Source organism: Anomaloglossus baeobatrachus, chromosome 9 (assembly GCF_048569485.1).
Source record: "Anomaloglossus baeobatrachus isolate aAnoBae1 chromosome 9, aAnoBae1.hap1, whole genome shotgun sequence".
NCBI lineage: Eukaryota > Metazoa > Chordata > Amphibia > Anura > Aromobatidae > Anomaloglossus > Anomaloglossus baeobatrachus.
In genome coordinates, this window is record NC_134361.1 from 28288228 (window position 1) to 28311254 (window position 23027).

At 50.1% G+C, this 23027-nt stretch overlaps 1 protein-coding gene across 2 annotated transcripts in view; it reads left to right on the top strand.

The window, feature by feature from the left end:
* Positions 1-18634, top strand: part of MSH5 (mutS homolog 5) — a 72711-nt gene extending 54077 nt beyond the window's left edge. For both annotated transcript variants that reach the window (XM_075323455.1, XM_075323456.1), the window contains exons 21-25: positions 6132-6206; positions 6282-6425; positions 8138-8275; positions 16934-17007; positions 18414-18634. In XM_075323455.1, the coding sequence (XP_075179570.1) occupies positions 6132-6206; positions 6282-6425; positions 8138-8275; positions 16934-17007; positions 18414-18522 (540 nt within the window). In that variant the 3' untranslated portion in view covers positions 18523-18634. The remainder of the gene's footprint in view (positions 1-6131; positions 6207-6281; positions 6426-8137; positions 8276-16933; positions 17008-18413) is intronic.
* The last annotated feature ends 4393 nt before the right edge of the window (positions 18635-23027 follow it).

Here is a 23027-nt window from a genome sequence, read left to right on the forward strand (position 1 = left end):
ACCTGACTGTGTGGCCATTGAGTCCTGGATCCTAGCGGCCTCAGGTTTATCTCATGAAGTTGTTGCCACAATGAGACAGGCTAGAAAACCATCCTCAGCTAAGATCTATCACAGGACGTGGAAGATATTCTTAGCGTGGTGCTTGGCTCAAGGGTTTTCTCCCTGGCCATTTGCATTGCCAATTTTTCTTTCCTTCCTGCAGTCTGGGTTGGAAAAAGGTTTGTCGCTTAGCTCGCTTAAGGGTCAAGTCTCCGCGCTATCCGTATTCTTTCAGAAGCGCTTGGCACGGCTTTCTAAAGTACGCACGTTTCTCCAAGGAGTTTGTCATATCGTTCCTCCTTACAAACGGCCATTGGAACCCTGGGATCTGAACAAGGTTCTCATTGCTCTCCAGAAGCCGCCTTTCGAGCCTTTGAAAGAGGTTCCCCTTTCTCGGCTTTCACAAAAGGTAGTTTTTCTTGTGGCGGTCACGTCTCTTCGAAGAGTGTCCGAGCTAGCGGCGTTATCTTGCAAATCTCCCTTCCTGGTGTTTCACCAAGACAAGGTAGTACTGCGTCCAATTCCAGAGTTTTCTCCCAAGGTGGTTTCTTCCTTTCATCTCAATCAGGATATCACTTTGCCATCTTTGTGTCCGCATCCAGTTCACCAATTTGAAAAGGGTTTACATCTGTTGGACCTGGTGAGAGCACTCAGGATTTACATTTCTCGCACGGCGTCTCTACGCCGTTCTGATGCGCTCTTTGTCCTAGTCGCTGGTCAGCATAAGGGATCGCAAGCTTCCAAATCCACCCTGGCGCGGTGGATCAAGGAACCAATTCTTCACACATACCGTTCTGCTGGGCTTCCGATTCCATCTGGACTGAAGGCCCATTCTACCAGAGCCGTGGGTGCGTCCTGGGCATTGCGGCATCAGGCTACGGCTCAGCAAGTGTGCCAGGCGGCTACCTGGTCGAGTCTGCACACGTTTACCAAACACTATCAAGTGCATACCTACGCTTCGGCAGATGCCAGCCTAGGTAGACAGGTCCTTCAGGCGGCGGTGGCCCACCTGTAGGAAGAGGCTGTCTGACAGCCCGTTCATGTGGTATCTTTTTACCCACCCAGGGACTGCTTTTGGACGTCCCACTGTCTGGGTCTCCCAATTAGGAGCGAAAAAGAAGAAGGGAATTTTGTTTACTTACCGTAAATTCCTTTTCTTCTAGCTCCAATTGGGAGACCCAGCACCCGCCCTATTTGTTCTTAGGGTTTCGTTTTTCGGGTGCACATGTTGTTCATGTTGTTTCTTAAGTTCTCCGATCTTGTTATCGGATTGAATTTGTTTTTGAAACTGTTATTGGCTTTCCTCCTTCTTGCTTTGGTACTAAAACTGAGGAATCCGTACTCCTACGGGAGGGTGTATAGCCAGAAGGGGAGGGGCCTTACACTTTTAAGTGTAGTTCTTTGTGCGGCCTCCAGAGGCAGTAGCTATACACCCACTGTCTGGGTCTCCCAATTGGAGCTAGAAGAAAAGGAATTTACGGTAAGTAAACAAAATTCCCTTCTTTTTCTGTCAACTCCCCTCTGCTCCAAGGCCGCCACTTTCTCACAGGCCGTGGCACCCTTGCAGGTCAACGGAGTAATTGTACCGGTTCCCGCCTGGGAACGGTTCAGAGGTTTCTACTCAAATCTCTTCCTAGTCCCCGAAAGGGACGGTTCCTTCCGGCCCATCCTGGATCTCAAGCTTCTCAAAAAGCATGTTCAGGTGCGGCATTTTCGCATGGAGTCTCTGTGATCAGTCATTGCCTCAATGACCTAAGGAGATTTCCTAGCATCCTCGACATCAGAGATGCCTATCTGCATGTGCCAATTGCAGTTTCATACCAGCGTTGGCTACGTTTTGCAATCGGAGAGGAACATTTCCAATTCGTGGCTCTTCCCTTCGGGTTAGCCACGGCCCCTCGAGTATTCATCAAGGTCATGGCAGCAGTGGTTGCGGTTCTGCACCTCCGGGGATTGGCAGTAATCCCTTTTTTCTGGACGACCTTCTAGTCAAGGCTTCATCCAGCGCAGACTGTTAGCGGAGTGTCTCGCTCACTCTCGCCACTCTAGTCCAATTCGGGTGGCTTGTCCTTTTCCCAAGTCCACTCTGACTCCGACCCAGAAGCTCATGTATCTAGGGATGCAATTCGAGACTCTGTCGGCACTTGTGAAGCTGCCCTTAGTCAAACAGCAGTCCCTCCACTGGCGGTGCGCCCTTTGCTGAGGCCCCACCGTCATTCCATCAGGCACCTAATGCAGGTGCTGGGTCAGATGGTAGCGTCAATGGAAGCGGTTTCCTTGCCCAGTTCCATCTGCGTCCTCTGCAGCTGGACATTCTCCGCTGTTGGGACAAGCGACCTTGCTCCTTGCACAGGTTAGTGGCTCTGTCGCCACAGACCAGGGGCTCCCTTCAGTGGTGGCTTCGGCCCCTCTCTCTTCAGGGACGCTCCTTCCTGGCCCCGTCCCGGGTGATCCTCACCACGGATGCCAGTCTATCCGGCTGGGGAGCAGTATATCTCCACCACAGAGTGCAGGGCACTTGGACCCCGTCCGAATCAGCCCTCTCGATCAATGTGCTGGAAATCAGAGCTGTGCTTCTAGCTCTCTTAGCCTTTCACCACCTGTTGGCGGGCAAGCACATTTGAGTCCGGTCAGACAACGCGACAGCGGTTGCCTACATCAACTGCCAGGGCGGGACACTCGGCCGCCTGGCAATGTTGGAGGTTCAACGCATCCTTCAGTGGACGGAGGACTCCAAGTCCAACATATCTGCAGTCCACATCCCAGGCGTGGAAAACTGGGAGGCAGATTATCTCAGCCGTCAAACCGTGGACAGCGGCGAGTGGGCTCTGCATCCGGCAGTGTTTCGGTCACTCTGCCACAAGGGGGGCACTCCGGAAGTGGATCTTCGCTCCCACGATCCTCAGGCCTTTGCAGCGGACGCGCTGGTTCAAGATTGGTCCCAGTTTCGTCTGTCTTACGTGTTTCCCCCTCTACCTCTTGCTCAGAGTCCTGCGCAAGCTCAGAATGGAGGGCGTCGGGTCATTCTCATTGCTCCAGACTGGCCCAGGTGAGCTTGGTACCCAGACCTGCTCCATCTGTCCGTAGAGGTGCCGTGGCATCTCCCGGACCGTTCAGACCTTCTCTCACAAGGTCCGTTTTTCCGCCTGAATTCTGCGGCTCTCAGATTGACGGCGTGGCTCTTGAATCCTGGATCTTGACGACTTCTGGTATCTCTCCTGAAGTCATCTCCACTATGACTCGGGCTCGGAAGTATTCCTTGGCCAAAATCTATCACAGGACCTGGAGAATTTTCCTGTCCTGGTGTCGCTCTCCGGCCATGCTTCTTGGCCTTCTTTTTCCTTGCCGACCCTTCTGTCCTTTCTGCAGTCCGTCTGCAGCTAGGACTATCCCTCAAGGGACAGGTCTCGGCTCTGTCAGTGTTGTGCCAGCGGCGTATCGCTCGGCTGGCTCAGGTGCGCTCCTTCATGCAGGGCGCATCTCACAGCATTCCGCCTTACCGGCGGCCCTTGGATCCCTGGGACCTTAATCTGGTCCTCACGGCTTTCCAGAAACCCCCCTTTGAGCCTCTTAGGGAGGTTTCTTTGTCTCGTCTTTCACAGAAAGTGGTCTTTCTAGTGGCCATAACTTCCCTCAGGAAAGTCTCTGATTTGACTGCGCTCTCTTCGGAGTCACCTTTTTTTGTTTTTCATCAAGACAAGGTGGTTCTCCGTCCGACTCGGGACTTTCTCCCTAAGGTGGTTTCTCCTTTCCACCTTAACCAGGACATTCCCTGCCTTCCTTTTGTCCGGCTCCTGTTCATCGCTTTGAAAAAGCGTTGCATACTCTGGATCTGGTGCGGGCGCTCCGGATCTATGTGTTTCGCACCGCTGTTGTTAGGCGGCGCACCTCTTTTTGTGCTGACCACAGGTCGGCGTGAGGGCCTCTCGGTTTCTAAGCCGACCCTAGCTCGTTGGATTAGGTCGGCCATTTCCGATGCCTACCAGTGTACTCAAGTGCCTCCCCCGCCAGGGATCAAGGCACACTCGACCAGAGCTGTCGGTGCCTCTTGGTTTCTCAGGCACCAGGCTACGGCTCAGCAGGTCGGTCAGGCTGCCACTTGGGCTAGTCTGCATACCTTTTCAAAGCACTACCAAGTGCATGCGCATGCTTCGGCAGATGCGAGCTTGGGCAGACGCATCCTTCAGGCGGCTGTCGCCCATTTGTGAAGTTAGGTTTCGCCTACTTCTCAGTTTTCTGTTTATTCCCACCCATGGACTGCTTTGAGACGTCCCATGGTCTGGGTCTCCCATAGGAACGATGAAGAAAAAGAGAATTTTGTTTACTTACCGTAAATTCTTTTTCTTATAGTTCCGTAATGGGAGACCCAGCACCCTCCCTGTTGCCTGTTGGCAGTTTTCTTGTTCCGTGTGTTTTCACCGGCTGTTGTTGTAGACAGAGGCTCCGGTTGTTCCGGTTCTTGCTCTATCTCTACTTGTGGGTGGCTGTTCTCCTTCAGCTTTTGCACTAAACTGGCTATATTTGGTTATCCAGGTGGTGTATATGCTCGGAGGGAGGAGCTACACTTTTTAGTGTAGTACTTTGTGTGTCCTCCGGAGGCAGAAGCTATACACCCATGGTCTGGGTCTCCCATTACGGAACTATAAGAAAAAGAATTTACGGTAAGTAAACACAATTCTCTTTTTTTTCCCAAACAAGACACGTTGATTTATTTTTTATTTTAGATGTATTGGCACAATAAGAAATAACTGTAATGACAGCCGTGCCCTTTTATCTAATATAATTTTGATAACATTAGATCATCATGTACTTTCTTTATCGCTTCATTTTGGGACATAGGAGACCATGGGTATATGCTTGCTGTCACCAGGAGGCAACAAGTGTGGCGCCCCTGAGGTTACAGTCGCCACAGAGAATTGCATCTGATTTTAGGTGTAATGCTAAACCCGGATCCTGAGGAGGTCAGTCCCGGTTTCACCACATTACACACCCACATACACACCAGGTTGTCCTGTTCCCACTGGGGACTGGGCTAGGGTCGGGTAATAAAGGGGTCGCCGACAGAGAGGCATTTTCAGGATGCCCTCATACAGGGGACCCAGTCCCACTAGGTTAGGACCTGGGAGGGATGAGGAGCAGCCGGCAGGGGGGGTCAGGAGGGCAGTCTATAGAGTTCTCCAGCAGGAGAGGAAAGGAGCAGACGTGTCTCATGGGTGCTCCGGTGGGAAGGAGGAAGAGTTCACGCGGTTGCCGTGGGGAGAGTGCATCTGCAGGACTCTAGGGAAGATCATACTTCACGTTGGTTTTCCAGAATCTGCCTGGACGGGGAAAGTTTCAAGCTTCCCTGGCCACACAGCGCCCGACAGCACAGTGCCAGAGAGGATCCGGGGCCTCAAATCAAGCCAGACCCCCTACCGCGGCACCTGCATATAGGGACAAGAGTCCTACTCGTGAAATCCCGGGTCCCCAAGTAGCTTCAAGCCAGGGGATCCACTGACAGGCGTTATAAGGAGGGAACCCACTGAACACCAAAGCGGACTGATCTCTAAAGGGATTCTGGTTCAACTGAGCCCATCATAGCAAGTGACCGGTATTACCTGGGTGAGCGGCACAGCACAAAAGTGAGTAAACAACCTGGAACCACAGCCAAAGACTCTGACTCTTTATTACCGGTACTGACGCTCCTCGCCTTGGCGCCCGCCATTACTGCTCCCCTCATCATTCTCCCCAGGGCTCGCTCCACTTGTGGGAAGTGATACCACTCATAGCTGTTACTACCAACCGCCCTGGAGAACAGCGACAGCAGCTGCGGCCCATTCCCTGGCCGCATACCACAGGTAGCGTCACGACATTCACCTCACTACTACCCCCAACATCTCTGCCCTGCCATCTCTGTACGCCTCGGGGCAACGGAGCTGGGCTAGGCCACCTGTGACAGCGACAGTCGACAGACCAGCGACAAGTAGGTTAACCGCCTGCCCCCTGGGGCACTACACAAGCATACACCCATGGTCTCCTGTGTCCCCCAATGAAGGGTCCTAGAAAGAGATTTCATGGTGAGTACCCAAAATCTACTTTTTCCTTTTGTGTAGGTGGCCAGAGCGGTGAACAACGCGACTGCGAACTCACTGATTCTAATAGATGAATTTGGAAAAGGGACCAATACGGTAAGAAGCGTCACTGATGTTTTCGCACAGGTGTGTATTTATCCATATCTTCTACTATGTGTGTGTTTTTTCTAGGTGGATGGGCTTTCCCTATTAGCTGCCATTCTCAGACACTGGATACAGCAGGGCTCGTCCTGCCCCCATATTTTACTTTCTACTAATTTTCACAGTTTGATACAGCTGAAAATTCTCCCAGAAAGTCCCATAGTGCATTATCAGGTGAGAACACCCTTACACATATGAATACTGCAAATAACAATAGGTAGGTAGAGGTCCATGTGTGCCGCCCCCACGTCAGCAGCCGAGCTGCTTGGATCCAGATCCGCGGTGGCTCGAGGGGCGTCCGGACTCGGGGGTCGCGCGGCCACTCAAATGAAGGGGATATTTACAGGGGATGGTGTATCTACAGTTTGTGACGCCACCCGTGGTGTGTGGTAAGATGGAGTACCACCGCTGCAGCTGGGGAGTACCCGGTGGTGATGGAGTGGGCAGCTAGGTGTTTAACCCCTCCATGGGTAGGAGTAATGCCCCGGGACTTGGTGATAGTGGTGGGGATGTGCCGTTGTAAGGTAAGGGTCACTTGCGTACTCACTCAGTCCATAAAGCTGACAACGACAACTTAGTAAACCAAAGTTCTAGACACCGCTGACGCTGAGGGGAGCACATTTGGGTCCCGTTCCTACTCGTGTTGCCTGATGATCTGTGACCTTTTTCCCTGGCACTTAGTCTGCTTCTTAGTTGGCCCCGGTAGCTTGAAACTAGTCGGGTCCCGCTCCCCAGTGTGGCTAACTGTGGGAGCTTGCTCTCAGGGTTCACGCTTGGGATTTCCTGGACCGTTTTAGTGGAAAGTCCTATCCCCCTTGTTGCGCTAGTACCCCGATTTTGGAGCGGCTGGAGAGTGGATCTTGAAGGCTCCGTTCTCGTCGGGTGAATTGTCAGGTTGCCTGAAGCTACTTCCTCCTGTCGTGCCCTTGTCCCAGCCCGGTGATGGTACAAGGCCGCCGGCAGTCCTCCACGACAATACCGTGCCCCTTGTCACGATCCCCTGCGACCGGGGGTCCAGCTCCTACTAGGCCTAGACCACCGTCTGCCACCTAGTTACTTCCAAGGAGCCCGGCTCCTGAGCTCCTCTCTCCTTCACTTCCAACACTACACTGGCCTACTCCTGACCTCCCCTTACCAACCCCCCAAGTGGGCGACCCTATTCCACTCAGGCCGTCCACTGGTGTGTCTGGTGGGTGTGGTGCAGAGTGTTCCTAGGATTTCAATTAGCTGATTTTGGCAACACCAAAAGTTGGGGACCCGTAACCAAGGAGGAGGTGGATATTGCACAGAAGGGCAGATTGCACAATACCCTGTGACGACCTGATAGGCCAGGGCGTCACACATAGGCAAAACGTTTGGTGGGGAAATTGTACAGCCCACCATGTTGAACCTAGGAGACACCTGACGCATTTTGTCAAGAGGTGGCTGCTCAAGCCATTAGCCTTCACTTGATGTCTGTAGCTACAAAAGGAAGGCACTTTAAAGGGATTCTGTCACCCCCAAAACTCACATCCAACTACTTATATGATCCTATAAGGGACTTGGCCCTTATAAAAAAAAACCCTATGTGTAGTGTAGATTTCACCACATATGCCAATGAGAGGGACTTGGTGCAGCCTAGGTGTGGCCAAGGGCTCAGCGCATCATTTGGGGGACATACATCATTGTGATGAGTTTTTATTGCATTATTTTTGGGAATTGCAGCAAATAAAAAACAGTAATCCTGCCGATTAAGGTGGTGGAAGCTCTAAGGCACGTTACCCCCCCTATTTATTTATCCCCGAATGTCATTGTTTTGTATGGGAGAAATGTGAAATGTTTCAACGGGCATCACCTGTTCTTTTGCTTTGCACCAATTTTGATAAATCTCCCTCTATTCTGTGCAGACGTTTGAGTGGTGTCTGGACGGCGAGGAGCTCGTGTTTTTCTTCCAGCTCAAAGATGGCGTTTCCGAAGTGAGTCAGGCAGCCAGGGTGGCTTCCATGGCCGGGATGCCAGAAGAAATCATCAGACGAGGAGTGGAGGTAAAATACTAACTATCGTGTTTCCCCGAAAATAAGATAACCCCCCCAGGAGAATTGCACTTGCCAGACCCCGGACATGTAGAGTTGGTGTCATGCTGTACAAAGGGCTGGTGAGAAGTAGTACGGCGTATTCCCCACTAGGTGGCAGCAGAGTAGTGAAAGAGAGTCAAAGTAACACTGTAACGGAAGGGAGGCTGAAGTACAGCAGAGTACTGCAGCAGACAGTTCACAGGTGAACCACCAGGGGACAATAGAGTAGTCAAGCAGTCAGGGTCTAGCCGGGAAGTCAAGTCAGTGCAGAGGGAGGATCAAGATCAGGTCAGAAAACAGAACCGAGGTTGGATGCTGGGAGATCAAGTATGCAGAGGGGAACACACATGTCACAGGGAACAGAAGACAAGACCGGAGGGTTAGGAGACACAAACACGGGAGGGAGGATGAACCAAAATGGGTAAACAAAAGACAGGAGATGGAAGTCACGGACTGGAACAGACAGACAAATGGGGGAGGGTACAGGTCAGGGTAACAAGGAGTCAGATCAAACAGGAAATCTCACCAGAAACAGTCAGGCTACAGAGCAAAACTATAACCAGCACAGGAATGCAGGTGCAGTGCCCAGATATAGTGTCTCCTGAAACCGGAACAAGGCTGATGGGAGTTAACCCATGACATGACCAGGCTGGGTCTGGGAAACTCTGGATCGGGGAATACCGGTCCTGGATCATGACAGTTGGCAAGTGAATGGGCTCTCACACACAGATCTGCATAGCTGTCAGGTTCCCCCGCGTTCCATAGCAGTTGCTCCCCCTTGAGCAGAGTGTGTGTGTGTGTATGTATGTATGTGACTGAGAGTGGATGGATACTGGACCCGATCTGTGCGAGCGAAACGGCCAGGGACCCGACAGCGACGCAGATCTTTGTGGGAGAGCCCATCCACTGTCGGCACTGCCAGCTGTAGTTCTCTGGGGTCTGGTTAGTGAGATTTTTTTTTTTGGTGGGGGAGGGGGGGGACTGTCTGCTTTCTTTTGCAGCTGTCTTCTCTCTTCTGGGGGTGTCTTCTTTCTTTTGGTGATGTCTGCTTTAATTAGTGATCTGTCCTGCTGTATTCTTTAACTTTTTTAGCTGCCTGGACCCTTTACTATTGAACCGCACCTAGGGCTTATTTTTGCGGTAGGGCTTATATTTTAAGCGTACTACAAAAAGGCTGACAGTTCCTACTAGGATTTATTTTTGGGGAAACCCGATAGTCATAATGGTTGATGTAAAAACAGCCATTACTGAGATCATTGTACACTGGTGGCATGTGCTGAGGATGGGCAATCTGTGTGTGATCAGGGGGTGTCACATCGTAGGACCCCCAACTGTAAGTGTATGGCAGTGTATAGCAAAACTGACGATCTCCTATGAAGCCCAGCCACAGGTTTCATGGTTGCACAAGAATGGTGGTGTCTTCAATAAGATATCCTTAGGACAGGTCATCTCTATTAGATCAGTGGGGGTCTGACCCTGGGACCACCACCGATCAGCTGTTATTTACTTCAATAGGACTGCAATACCTAAGAACGGCCACTACACAGTGAACGGAGCAGTGCCATTGTGGTTCATCAGTACATCACAATTATCCGATCTTATCCTGAGGTCAGGTCATCAGTATCATAGTAGTGGACAACCCCTTTAAACTTTGCAATGAAAATATACCTTATGCTGGTTGGTTCCAGGAGACTGTCAGTTTAGAGGTCTGATAGAAATTTTGGAGCTGTGCCCTTTAACAAGTTTCTTTCCCTTTCACGCCCACTCTCCGCACCTCCACACCTTGTACCAGGACATAGAAAAACATTCCAAAACTGCTGATTTCTGGAAGGTTTTCAAAAGGGCTTGGCAGATTAGCCAATTTTAAAGGGAATCTTTCAGCAGATTTTTTTCAATGTAATCCGAGAGCTGCATATAGGGACTGAGACCCTGATTCCAGTGATGTGTCACTTGCTGGTCTATGTACTGTCATTTTGATAACATTTTTCTCTGCAGCAGATCTCAGAATGCTGAGCCCTGTATAACCTTGCCCATATCACTGATTGGCAGCTTTCTGTCAATGTATGCAAAAAATTGCCAAGCAGTGGTAAGGGTTGGGTTACACAAAAGAAAAAATTAAGGCACAAGTGTCACACTAGGAACGGGGAAGTACCAAGTGAACGGCGAAAGGGAAGAGAAGGGAAACCCTGTGTCTGGGGTCCCTCACCACCCCAGATAGGTTCTGTACCTATGCGCCGAGCCAGATACCTGACCCTAGGTATCCCTAGTGCTGGGCCCTAAATAGGGAACGGATGAGATGAGCTCTTCGTCAACTCCACTAAACAACTATAGAAGACACCTGAGGGGGAAAATACATGAACTACTTATTTACAGATGACACAGGTAGAACTTCAGCAAAGTTTCAGCAATGATTCCACAGAGGAGTACAAGCCACCTGCTTGCAACCAGAGCTAGAATAAACTGAATAATATCACCAGCACCAGTCCAGGGAAGAAGGGAGTATTTAAGCACCAAGGGAATACTGATGATTAGCAGCTGGGTGGAAAGCGAGCTCCTGCTGGGTCCCAAAGGGGTAGAGATGAAAATCCAGCAGGAAAGCTACCTATACCAATGACTACTGACAGCAGGAACAATAGCAACTCAGTGAGCATTCTGTGCAGCCAAATGCTGTGACCTTCTATGGACAGAAACCACATGACTGTCTGTCACCCATGACACACCCATGACAACAAGACACCTAGTCCTGTAGTGATAATCTCCTTCTGATAAAGCACTAATTGTATTGAAACAACAGCACACAGCTTAATAAGTGACACAGCACTGGAATCAGAGTCTCAGCCCCTACATCATGCTACTCTCAGATTTCATAGTATAAATCTGCTGACAGATTCCTTTTAAACTTTTCAAGTGCAACCTAAAAATTGTCATCACAACTTCATTACATTTTTACTTTTCTTTGTCGCTCCTAATTGGGAGACCCAGACAATTGGGTGTATAGCTATGCCTCCGGAGGCCACACAAAGTATTACACTAAAAGTGTAAAGCCCCTCCCCTTCAGCCTATACACCCCCCGTACTGCTACGGGCTCATCAGTTTTTATGCTTTGTGCGAAGGAGGTCAGACATCCACGCATAAGCTCCACAGCTTAGTCAGCAGCAGCTGCTGACTATGTCGGATGGAAGAAAAGAGGGCCCATAACAGGGCCCCCAGCATGCTCCCTTCTCACCCCACTTTTGTCGGCGGTGTTGTTAAGGTTGAGGTATCCATTGCGGGTACGCAGGCTGGAGCCCACATGCTGCTTTCCTTCCCCATCCCTCAATTAGGGCTCTGGGTGAAGTGGGATCCTTTCGGTCTCCAGGCACAGGAGACCGTGCTCCATCCACAGCTCCTGAGGACCCTGCTGGATAGGAGCCGAGTATCGTTCAGGGACATGGCCCTGCTACTTGGAGGTACTCTGTGTCCCCGTGGGGACTGCACACAGCAACACTCCAGCATTGCTGGGTGTGCTAGTGCACCGGGGACAGCAGCGCTGGCTGCATGTGTGCCACTATACACTCAGCGTCGCTGAGTGTATTTGTGTAGGGGGACTGCCGCGCTGACCGCCGCTGCCATGGTTATGCCTGCGGCGCGGCTGGGACTGTTAGTGCGCCGGGGACTTCCACGCCGACCGCGCTTATACGGCGGCCGCGCTTATAACTATAGTCCCCGGCTTCTGCGGCCTAGTCTCATTCTTTTCCCGCCCCCATCCCTGCCAGTCAGGGGAACGGCGGGACGCTGTACAGGTCGGCAGCACTGAGGGCTGGAGCATGCTTTGCATACTCCACCCTCCTCACTCTGCACAGTGGGGCACCAGTTCCCGCACTTTTCTGGGTCACGCCCACGGCTCCCTCCTCTCCCCAGGACGCTGGCAGCCATTCCTCTCAGCTCTGCTAACGCTGGAGAGGAGAGACAAGCTCAAAGAGACCCAGGCAGGAATTCTGGTGCCCACACAAACGCTTTGCGCAGGCGGTAAGCAGCACCTGTGGTGCTGGCCCCACTAGTGCAGAAGTGTATTTATAGTTTACATTATTATAGACTATACTTTACACTGTAGGGTGCACTGTTGATTTGTGGCTATTTACCCTCCTGTATTGCTCAGAGGAGACAACAGCATGTCGTCCACAAATAGCAAGGGTGCCATGGCACAGACTTACTATGCTGCCTGTGCAGCATGTACGGCTATACTGCCGGCAGGTTCCACTGACCCTCATTGTGTGCAATGCTCGGCCCCTGTGGCACTTTCTCAGCCGGAGCCTCTGCTAGGGGTGGCCCAGGGAGAACCACCTGTTAACACTGTCCAGGTGACAGGGACGGAGTTTGCAGTTTTTACTGAAAGACTTTCTGAGACTATGGCTAAGATATTAGAAGCCTTGCAGTCCAGGCCGGCATCTCAAGCCAGGGGCACTGTGTTATCATTGTCCCCTGGTTCCCCTCAGTTGGAACAGCAATGTCTTCCCGGGGTGTCTCATGGATCCCAGGGTGAGGTCTCTGACACGGACCGCAGCCCCAGACCGACTAAGCGAGCTCGCTATGAAATTCCCTCGACATCATCACAATGTTCAGGGTCTCAGCGAGAGGACTCTCTGTATGATGAAGCGGAGGTAGCTGATCAGGATTCTGATCCTGAAGCCGCTCTCAACCTTGATACTCCTGATGGGGACGCCATAGTGAATGATCTTATTGCGTCCATCAATGAAATGTTGGATTTTTCTCCCTCGGCTCCTCCAGTGGAGGAGTCAGCTTCTCAGCAGGAGAAATTCCGTTTCAGGTTTCCTAAGCGTACAATGAGTATGTTTCTGGACCACTCTGACTTCAGAGAGGCAGTCCAGAAACACCGAGCTTATCCAGATAAGCGTTTTTCCAAGCGCCTTAAGGATACACGTTACCCTTTTCCCCCTGACGTGGTCAAGGGCTGGACTCAGTGTCCCAAGGTGGATCCTCCAATCTCCAGACTGGCGGCTAGATCCATACTTGCAGTGGAAGATGGAGCTTCACTCAAGGATGCCACTGACAGACAGATGGAGCTCTGGCTGAAATCCATCTATGAAGCTATCGGCGCGTCTTTTGCTCCAGCATTCGCAGCCGTATGGGCACTCCAAGCTATCTCAGCTGGTCAGGTGCAAATTGACGCACTCACGTACGTCTGCGCCGCAGGTGGCGTCCATAACCTCTCAAACGTCGGCATTTGCGTCCTACGCTATTAATGCTGTCCTGGACTCTGCGACCCGTACGGCGGTTGCAGCCGCCAATTCGGTGGTAATACGCAGGCCCTTGTGGCTGCGGGAATGGAAGGCAGATTCGGCTTCCAAAAAGTGCTTAACTGGATTGCCATTTTCTGGCGACCGTTTGTTTGGTGAGAGATTGGATGAAATCATCAAACAATCCAAGGGAAAGGAAACATCCTTACCCCAAGCCAAACCAAAAACACCCCAACAGAGGAGGGGACAGTCGAGGTTTCGGTCCTTTCGGGGTGCGGGCAGGTCACAATTCTCCTCGTCCAAAAGGCCTCAGAAGGATCAGAGGAACGCCGACGCATGGCGGTCTAAATCACGCCCTAAAAAGACCGCCGGAGGTGCCGCTACCAAGGCGGCTTCCTCATGACTTACGGCCTCCTCACACCGCATCCTCGGTCGGTGGCAGGCTCTCCCGCTTTTGCGACACCTGGCTGCCACAAGTAAAAGACCGTTGGGTGAGAGACATTTTGTCTCACGGTTACAGGATAGAGTTCAGCTCTCGTCCTCCGACTCGATTCTTCAGAACATCTCCGCCTCCCGAGCGAGCCGAGGCTCTTCTGCAGGCGGTGGGCATTCTGAAGGCAGAAGGAGTGGTGGTCCCGGTTCCTCTTCAGCAACAGGGTCACGGTTTCTACTCCAACCTGTTTGTGGTTCCAAAGAAGGACGGGTCCTTCCGTCCTGTTTTGGACCTAAAACTGCTCAACAAACACGTAAGGACCAGGCGGTTCCGAAAGGAATCCCTCCGCTCCGTCATCGCCTCAATGTCCCAAGGAGATTTCCTAGCATCGATCGATATCAAGGATGCTTATCTCCACGTACCAATTGCTCCAGAGCATCAGCGCTTCTTGCGCTTCGCCATAGGAGACGAACACCTTCAGTTCGCGGCACTGCCGTTCGGCCTGGCGACAGCCCCAAGGGTTGTCACCAAGGTCATGGCTACAGTAGTTGCGGTCCTCCACTCTCAGGGTCACTCAGTGATACCTTACTTAGACGATCTGCTGGTCAAGGCACCCTCTCAAGAGGCATGCCAACACAGCCTCAACGTTACTCTGGAGATTCTCCAGAGTTTCGGGTGGATCATCAATTTTCCAAAGTCAAATCTGACACCGGTCCAATCACTGACATATCTTGGCATGGAGTTTCATACTCTTCCAGCGATAGTGAAGCTTCCGCTGGACAAACAGCGTTCACTACACACAGGGGTACAATCTCTCCTTCAAGGTCGGTCACACCCCTTGACGCACCTCATGCACTTCCTGGGGAAGATGGTGGCAGCAATGGAAGCAGTCCCTTTCGCGCAGTTTCACCTGCGTCCCCTTCAATGGGACATCCTACGCAAGTGGGACAGGAGGCCGACGTCCCTAGACAGGAACGTCTCCCTCTCTCAAGCAACCAAAGCTTCCCTTCGGTGGTGGCTTCTTCCCACCTCATTATCGAAAGGGAAATCCTTCCTACCCCCATCCTGGGCGGTGGTCACGACGGACGCGAGCCTGTCAGGGTGGGGAGCAGTTTTTCTCCACCACAGGGCTCAGGGTACGTGGACTCAGCAAGAGTCCTCACTTCAGATCAATGTTCTGGAGATCAGGGCAGTGTATCTTGCCCTAAAAGCGTTCCAGCAGTGGCTGGAAGGCAAGCAGATCCGAATTCAGTCGGACAACTCCACAGCGGTGGCTTACATCAACCACCAAGGTGGGACACGCAGTCGGCAAGCCTTCCAGGAAGTCCGGAGGATTCTGCTGTGGGTGGAAGCCACAGCATCCACCATATCCGCAGTTCACATCCCGGGCGTAGAAAACTGGGAAGCAGACTTTCTCAGTCGCCAGGGCATGGACGCAGGGGAATGGTCACTTCACCCGGACATGTTTCAGGAGATCTGTTGCCGCTGGGGGATGCCGGACGTCGACCTAATGGCGTCACGGCACAACAACAAGGTCCCAACATTCATGGCTCGATCTCAAGATCACAGAGCTCTGTCGGCAGACGCCTTAGTTCAGGATTGGTCGCAGTTTCAGCTTCCTTATGTGTTTCTTCCTCTGGCTCTGTTGCCCAGAGTGTTACGCAAGATAAGGGCCGACTGCCGCCGCGCCATCCTCGTCGCTCCAGACTGGCCGAGGAGGTCGTGGTACCCGGATCTGTGGCATCTCACGGTCGGCCAACCGTGGGCACTGCCAGACCGACCAGATTTGCTGTCTCAAGGGCCGTTTTTCCATCTGAATTCTGCGGCCCTCAACCTGACTGTGTGGCCATTGAGTCCTGGATCCTAGCGTCTTCAGGATTATCTCAAGAGGTCATTGCCACTATGAGACAGGCTAGGAAACCAACGTCCGCCAAGATCTACCACAGGACGTGGAAAATATTCCTGTCGTGGTGCTCTGCTCAGGCGTTTTCTCCCTGGCCATTTGCCTTGCCCACTTTTCATCTCAATCAGGACATCTCCTTACCCTCGTTTTGTCCTCATCCAGTTCACCAATGTGAAAAGGATTTGCACTTGTTAGATCTGGTGAGAGCACTCAGACTCTACATTTCTCGTACGGCGCCCCTGCGCCGCTCCGATGCTCTCTTTGTCCTTGTCGCTGGCCAGCGTAAAGGGACACAAGCTTCCAAATCAACCCTGGCTCGGTGGATCAAGGAACCAATTCTCGAAGCTTACCGTTCCTCGGGGCTTCCGGTTCCCTCAGGACTGAAGGCCCATTCTACCAGGGCCGTGGGAGCGTCCTGGGCCTTGCGACACCAGGCTACGGCTCAGCAGATGTGTCAGGCAACTACCTGGTCGAGCCTGCACACTTTCACGAAACACTATCAGATGCATACCTCTGCTTCGGCAGATGCCAGCCTAGGTAGGCGAGTCCTTCAGGCGGCAGTTGCCCACCTGTAGGACGGAGCCGTTACGGCTCTATTATGAGGTATTATTTACCCACCCAGGGACTGCTTTTGGACGTCCCAATTGTCTGGGTCTCCCAATTAGGAGCGACAAAGAAGAAGGGAATTTTGTTTACTTACCGTAAATTCCTTTTCTTCTAGCTCCAATTGGGAGACCCAGCACCCGCCCCTGTTTTCTGTATACACATGTTGTTCATGTTAAATGGTTTCAGTTCTCCGATATTCCTTCGGATTGAATTTACTTTAAACCAGTTTATAATTTTTTCCTCCTTCTGGCTTTTGCACCAAAACTGATGAGCCCGTAGCAGTACGGGGGGTGTATAGGCTGAAGGGGAGGGGCTTTACACTTTTAGTGTAATACTTTGTGTGGCCTCCGGAGGCATAGCTATACACCCAATTGTCTGGGTCTCCCAATTGGAGCTAGAAGAAAAGGAATTTACGGTAAGTAAACAAAATTCCCTTCTTTTCTTCCAAGGTTTCAGAGCTGTTTCGGCAGGGACGAGCTATACAATGCCTCGACCATGCCGCTAGAAAAGAGAAAATGGACAAGTAAGTGGAACATTAATAACAAATTTGCATACCTGTAAGTCATGTTAGCGAAACAACTACAGTTTGAGCTATTGTGACCCCCATAGCTGGTGTAGAGACATTGGACCCACTGTACCACAGGGGGACGCCGGGCTTACCCTTTAGTGGTAGGGGCTTGACTAAGCACCCACCACAAGGCAAGACACCAGGTACCACTCCCAAGGCAGTGACCAGGACTGTGGTGGCTGACCCCCCCAGGACAGGTGACTTATTAAAGTATAGACACAGGTACAGGCGGGGTGACTGAGGCAGGCTGAACAGGCGGATATGGACAGGTATGGTGGACACAGAAGGGGCAGACAAGAATGGGAAGGCAGACTCAGATACAGGTGACTGACACAGGGGTAACAGGACCTGACAACTAGCTAGCAGACTGGTATATTGACTAACTGAATGTGTTGTGCAGGCACCTCCCCTAATGGGAGGATGCCTTAAACACATAGTGGGCAATGGCGTGCTGGCCCTATAAGAGGAGAACCGGTGTGCACATCTGCGTCTTAGGTGCACTCTTGGGAACCCTGTGCGGCATGTACAGGACCTGGGAGGGAAAGGAGGCAGCAGCACACGTGGATAGCCAGGGGAGTGCGGGGGAGAACGCTACCCGACCAGGGTGGTGAGTAAGTTAGCGTCTCTGCGCTACAGTTATTCTACAAATATGGCTGGAATAAGACATACTGGAAAAGTAAAGAGGTTAGAAAACAAATATTCAGCTGAGCAGAAGACGGTAGACTTTTTACAATCCATAGTACTCGATGGGGTGGAAAGCGGGTAAAAAGAGTAACTGGAGGACACGTCACATCCATGCAGTGCATAGACAGCCCATAGATTTCAATCAGAGCCATGTATTGCTTTACTTCACCTGTGGAGGCACTGCAGGGAAAATAAGCACTTGCTCTCGGGTACCTCTCTGATCACGAGGGATCTAAGCAGTGGGAAACCTTGCTATTGAGGTACCCTTTAGCAAAAAATTACTATAATGGGGCTTTCATGTTTACTTATTGGGAGGATCGAATACTTTAATTATTCGGCTTCGCGAATATTTTCCAAACACCTCGCCGCTATTCGCGAATATTCGATGCACAATGTAAGTCTATGGGAAACCCAAATAACAACTATTCGGTACTATTCGGGCTTCCCATAGACTTACATTGCGCATCGAATAGTCGAGTAGCGGCGAGGTATTCAAAAATATTCAAAAAGCCGAATAATCGAAGTATTCGATCCTCCCTATTTACTTACTATTTATGGGTTACTGTCAGAAGTGACGAGCATTGCAGTCATTGTGACCACTTTTCCGCAGCATTATCTACATGTAGATGTTTCCTTGTCTTCACATTGTCTCGTGCACTTTTGTTTCTCTGTCTCAGGTGCCAGAAAATGGTCTCCAGTTTTCTCAGTTTATACCTTGACGATCCAGAGACCGACCTACAAAAATACTTGTCTGACGAGGTCCTGCCGCTCTCCTCGATATTCTGAGCTATCAGGTCCTGATAGAAATCACCTGCAGGCCGGCGCCATACGAGGCCCCGTTGTGCGCTGAGTATTTAACAAGGTTCTTCGCCGTCATTTTGGGAAAAATTGGATTAATAAAGTAGGGACAGAATAACTATGTGTGACTGCTACTTACTGTATAATGTTTTGATGCTGCTTTTTCTCCCCTCCAGCTCAGAGTCAACTGCAAGTTAACAAATAGAAGTGTAAAAAACTGGTGTCCGTGCAGGATACAAGTCATATTACGGCCAGAAATAGTGATATTCCTCATGTACACACACACGACTGTTTATACTGAAAAGAAGTGATTTCCATCCAAAAGGGAAAAAAAAATTAATACCCTAGATTGTAGATCTGGGGCGCCTGTGAAAGATAAGATTACAGCGATAAAAGAATCCCAGATGTTCCTTGTGCTCCATGTTTAAGATATTTATGTCTTGTAATCCTCTTGTCTTATAGGCAGCGTCTGTATAAACCTTCACGGGTTTGCAACCAGTTCGATATACACTGCAGATCAAAATTAGAGAACAACACCCAATTTCCTAAATGTTGCGGTCATTGTGTCATCCTCCTATGTGATTAACATAACATGAGGAAGCTCGCAGTATTTTCCGCTTATTTCATAAATTTAATTATTTATTCCAAATCACATAATACAAATATAAATGAGATAAATGACAGAGAACACTGATCAAAATTAGAAAACACTTTCAGATCCCTGCAAGTTATTGGTATTAATCTGGCACCCGGTGCTCATTTCCTTAATTATCTGACAAACCCTATGTAACTGGCAGCCTAACTTTTCAGTTTGCACTGACTTTACAAAAATGGTGTGAAGTTCCAAACTGACTGAAACCCTCCGGCAGCAGGTTGTCCAGATGAAAGCCAAAGGAGTGACCTTATCAGCCATAGAAAAAAAAATGAGACTGTTCCAGGTCTGTGATTTCGAGAATATTGCATCTTTACAACATCACAAACTATTTCAAGTCCCCTAAGACGACTGGTTGCCCTCGAAAGCCAAATGCAAGAGAGGGTAGGATAACGCGGAGAATCTTCATGGGCAATCGTTTCGATACTGCAGCTGGAATTGCTCACCAGTTCAGCACATAACAGGGGAAGGATCTGTCTCGTCATACAGTGTCACAACGTTTAAGAGCATTTGGACTGAAAGCCCACTCTGCAGTGACCAAACCTCTCATTAGTAGTTAGAATCAAAAGGGGCATGTTGTGTGGACAGAGGAGAAGGGCTCCACAATTAATTTTAGTGATGAAAGAAAGTTTAATTTATTTGGCTCTGATGGGAAACATTATGATCATCGACAAACTGGGGAAAGACTGAACCCAAAGTGTGTTAAGAAGTCAGTGAAAGGTGGTGGAGGAAGGGTCATGGTTTGGGGACATACAGCTACATGGCAGAGTGAATGCAAGTGTGGATCAAAACCTTCTTCAACAACACTTGGTTCCTTACTTGTGTTCATCACTCAATCAGCCAGCAATGTACATGCAGGACAATGCCCCCTGTCACACAGCAAAAGGAGTAAAGCAGATCCTTGAAACAGAGAACATTGAAACAATTAAATGGCCAGCCCAGAGTCCTGATCTAAACCTAATAGAAAACCTCTGGAAAATCCTTAATGACAAAGTTATGGCCAAGAAACCCACAACAGTCAAAGAACTGTGGAAGAGACTGGAAGAAGAGTTGACCAAATTCCCACCAGAGCAGTGCGAGAGACTAGTGATGTCCTGTGGCCGCAGATGTGCTGAGGTCATTCACAGCGACGGCCGGTGCACGTCCTACTGATTGTGACTGTTGTCACATGCAGAAAATTTACTGATCATCTCTCTCTGTGCTACAGTCATTGCTGTTCTCTAATTATCATCATCACATTTTGGGCAAAATAAAGGTTTTATGGTGATAAACTTTGGATCGTTTGTAAAACCCTGTCCTAGTGGCATGGTGCACCCCTTACCCTGTCCTAGTGGCATGGTGCACCCCTTACCCTGTCCTAGTGGCATGGTGCACCCCTTACCCTGTCCTAGTGGCATGGTGCACCCCTTACCCTGTCCTAGTGGCATGGTGCACCCCTTACCCTGTCCTAGTGGCATGGTGCACCCCTTACCCTGTCCTAGTGGCATGGTGCACCCCTTACCCTGTCCTAGTGGCATGGTGCGCCCTTTACACAAAACCTTCAATGGAGATTACAATATTTCCGAAAAAAGCAAGTGATCCTACATTGTTCTCTAATTTTGATCTCCAATGTATAACCCAGTGGTGGCTCTATGGCAATTTTAAAACTACAACTCCCAGCATGTCCCGATGGCCGCCCGTGGTCAGGATATGCTGGGAGTTGCTGCTTTGCATTAGTAGGGATCGGAAATCCAAGCATTTTTTTTATTTATTAACCCTTTGTCTTAACCCTCGGCTGGCAGTCACTTGGTAGTTGTCATTATGTAACGCTGAGTCTTTGTTCTGCAGCAGATGATTTTTTTTTTTGTTGATTGCCGCTAATGGAAAAACTGGTTTCCATGTTGGACATCATGCCGCCAATTACACGGAGCTGCCTCGGGCCCGATTCTTTAGAAGTCTTTGTCTGAAACAAAATCCATCCATACACATAAGCCACCTGTCAGCAACATCATTGACTAGTTAGCAATGGCGCTATTTACAATGTGGATTTTGCTATTTAAAGGGGAATTCCAGTCCGAGCAGGTTATACCAATCCATGGGATATGTGACAACTGATAGATTAATGTGGGACACTTTAGAGGGGCCCTTCGTATGTCACCTGTGCACCACACAAGCCATTGATGCGTAGAATGAGGAGCGGCCATCTTTGTCAATGTTATTGTGATGCTAGTCACTACTTACAGACAGTGTGGACAGAAGGGTAATCAGACAAGCCGGAATCAGAAAACAGGAGGACATGACAGGACTCGGGGAGGAAGCAGAAATGCAGTCAAGTCACAAGGCGAGGGTCAGTATTCCAGGAGAGTATGTATTCGATTCAGGAAGCAGACAGAGATGTGGTCAGGTAACGGTCCGAGGTCACAAGCCAGGAGGGAACAACAAGAACAGAGAGCGTACAGAGAGGGGTCAATAAACAGTCCGGGGTCAAAATGCCTGGCTTTGAACACAAGCACAAACAAGAGCCAAGAGCACAACTGCAGAACCAGAGAGTACGACTTGCGAGGTTCTGGGAGAGCATGCTCAGTAATGAAGCAGAGTAATTACCAGGAAGGTGGAACACCTGATTAATTAGCACCTCCCAGAACCAGTAAGGAATCCTGTGCTGTCAATTAAACCTGTCAGCTAGTGCTCAAAGAAACACAGCAGAGCATCTCCAAATGCAAAATGTTCTGTACAAAGGAAACATGTAACTGCCAGCTCCATAGTTCAGGAGAGAGTGGCAGAGCATCACCAGTGTGCAAGATGCTCTGCACAATGGAACTATGACAGCTATAGACTTGGAAGGAGCCAACATGGTTTCCAACATTTCTGATGGTGTATAAGTCTTAGCACTAACCCCATTCCAAATTTTATGGACTATGGCACACCTCCGAGAAACAGGAGTCCAACCGGAAGGCCCACTTTAGTGCGGAGATTTCAGAAACCTCACCACTTTTTTGGCCAAGAAGTCTTGAGCAATCTGAGACAGGTGCCAGCTATGCAAAGGAGACCCAGGGAAGGATACGAGACATAAATTCCCCGTTAGGGGGTCTCTTGGAGGTGGGACACACACCGATCAGACAGTTATCCCCTCTAAGTCAGAACGTAACAAACTTTTTTAACCCACCCAAACAATCCCAAAACATTAATGAACCCAAACTAGAAGGGCCACCACCTACCATGTGCCATTTATGATCATGATGTCTTCTTAGGTGGCATAGAAGATTGGGCGCCCTCAAGCATCAGCAGCCATGTACAACTACAACCTGTGCCCCCCCCCCCACCCTCTATAGCTACGTCTGAGACCCTAATCATGGATAGATGGGTCTGATTTACAAACACTGATGTTTCCTCATGTAGGGTATGGGGGCGACTCCACACAGTACCCTCGTGCACCCTGACCTCAATATACAGGGTGGTCCAAAAGTAGGTGGACAGTATGTGTAATAGGGTTATCAAACATGGAGTAAAGTGAAACTGACTCAGTTGCCCTTAGCAACCAATCAGATTCCACTTTTCATTTTTCATAGACTCTTTAGAAAATGAAAGGTGGAATCTGATTGGTTGCTAAGGGCAACTGAGTCAGTTTCACTTTACACCATGTTTGATAACCCTATTACACATTCTGTCCACCTACTTTTGGACCACCCTGTGTATAAGAAGACCCCTGCCTTCACCTCACCTAGTGGCAATAGTAAAGCCATGCCCCAAATTTTTACTGAAGCTGTGACCAATATGTCTTGGAGCGTATGGACAATTCCTTTAAGGGGGCATCTAGGATATCCGTATCCCTCCTGGTCCCGACATCTTAGCTCTCCAGCAT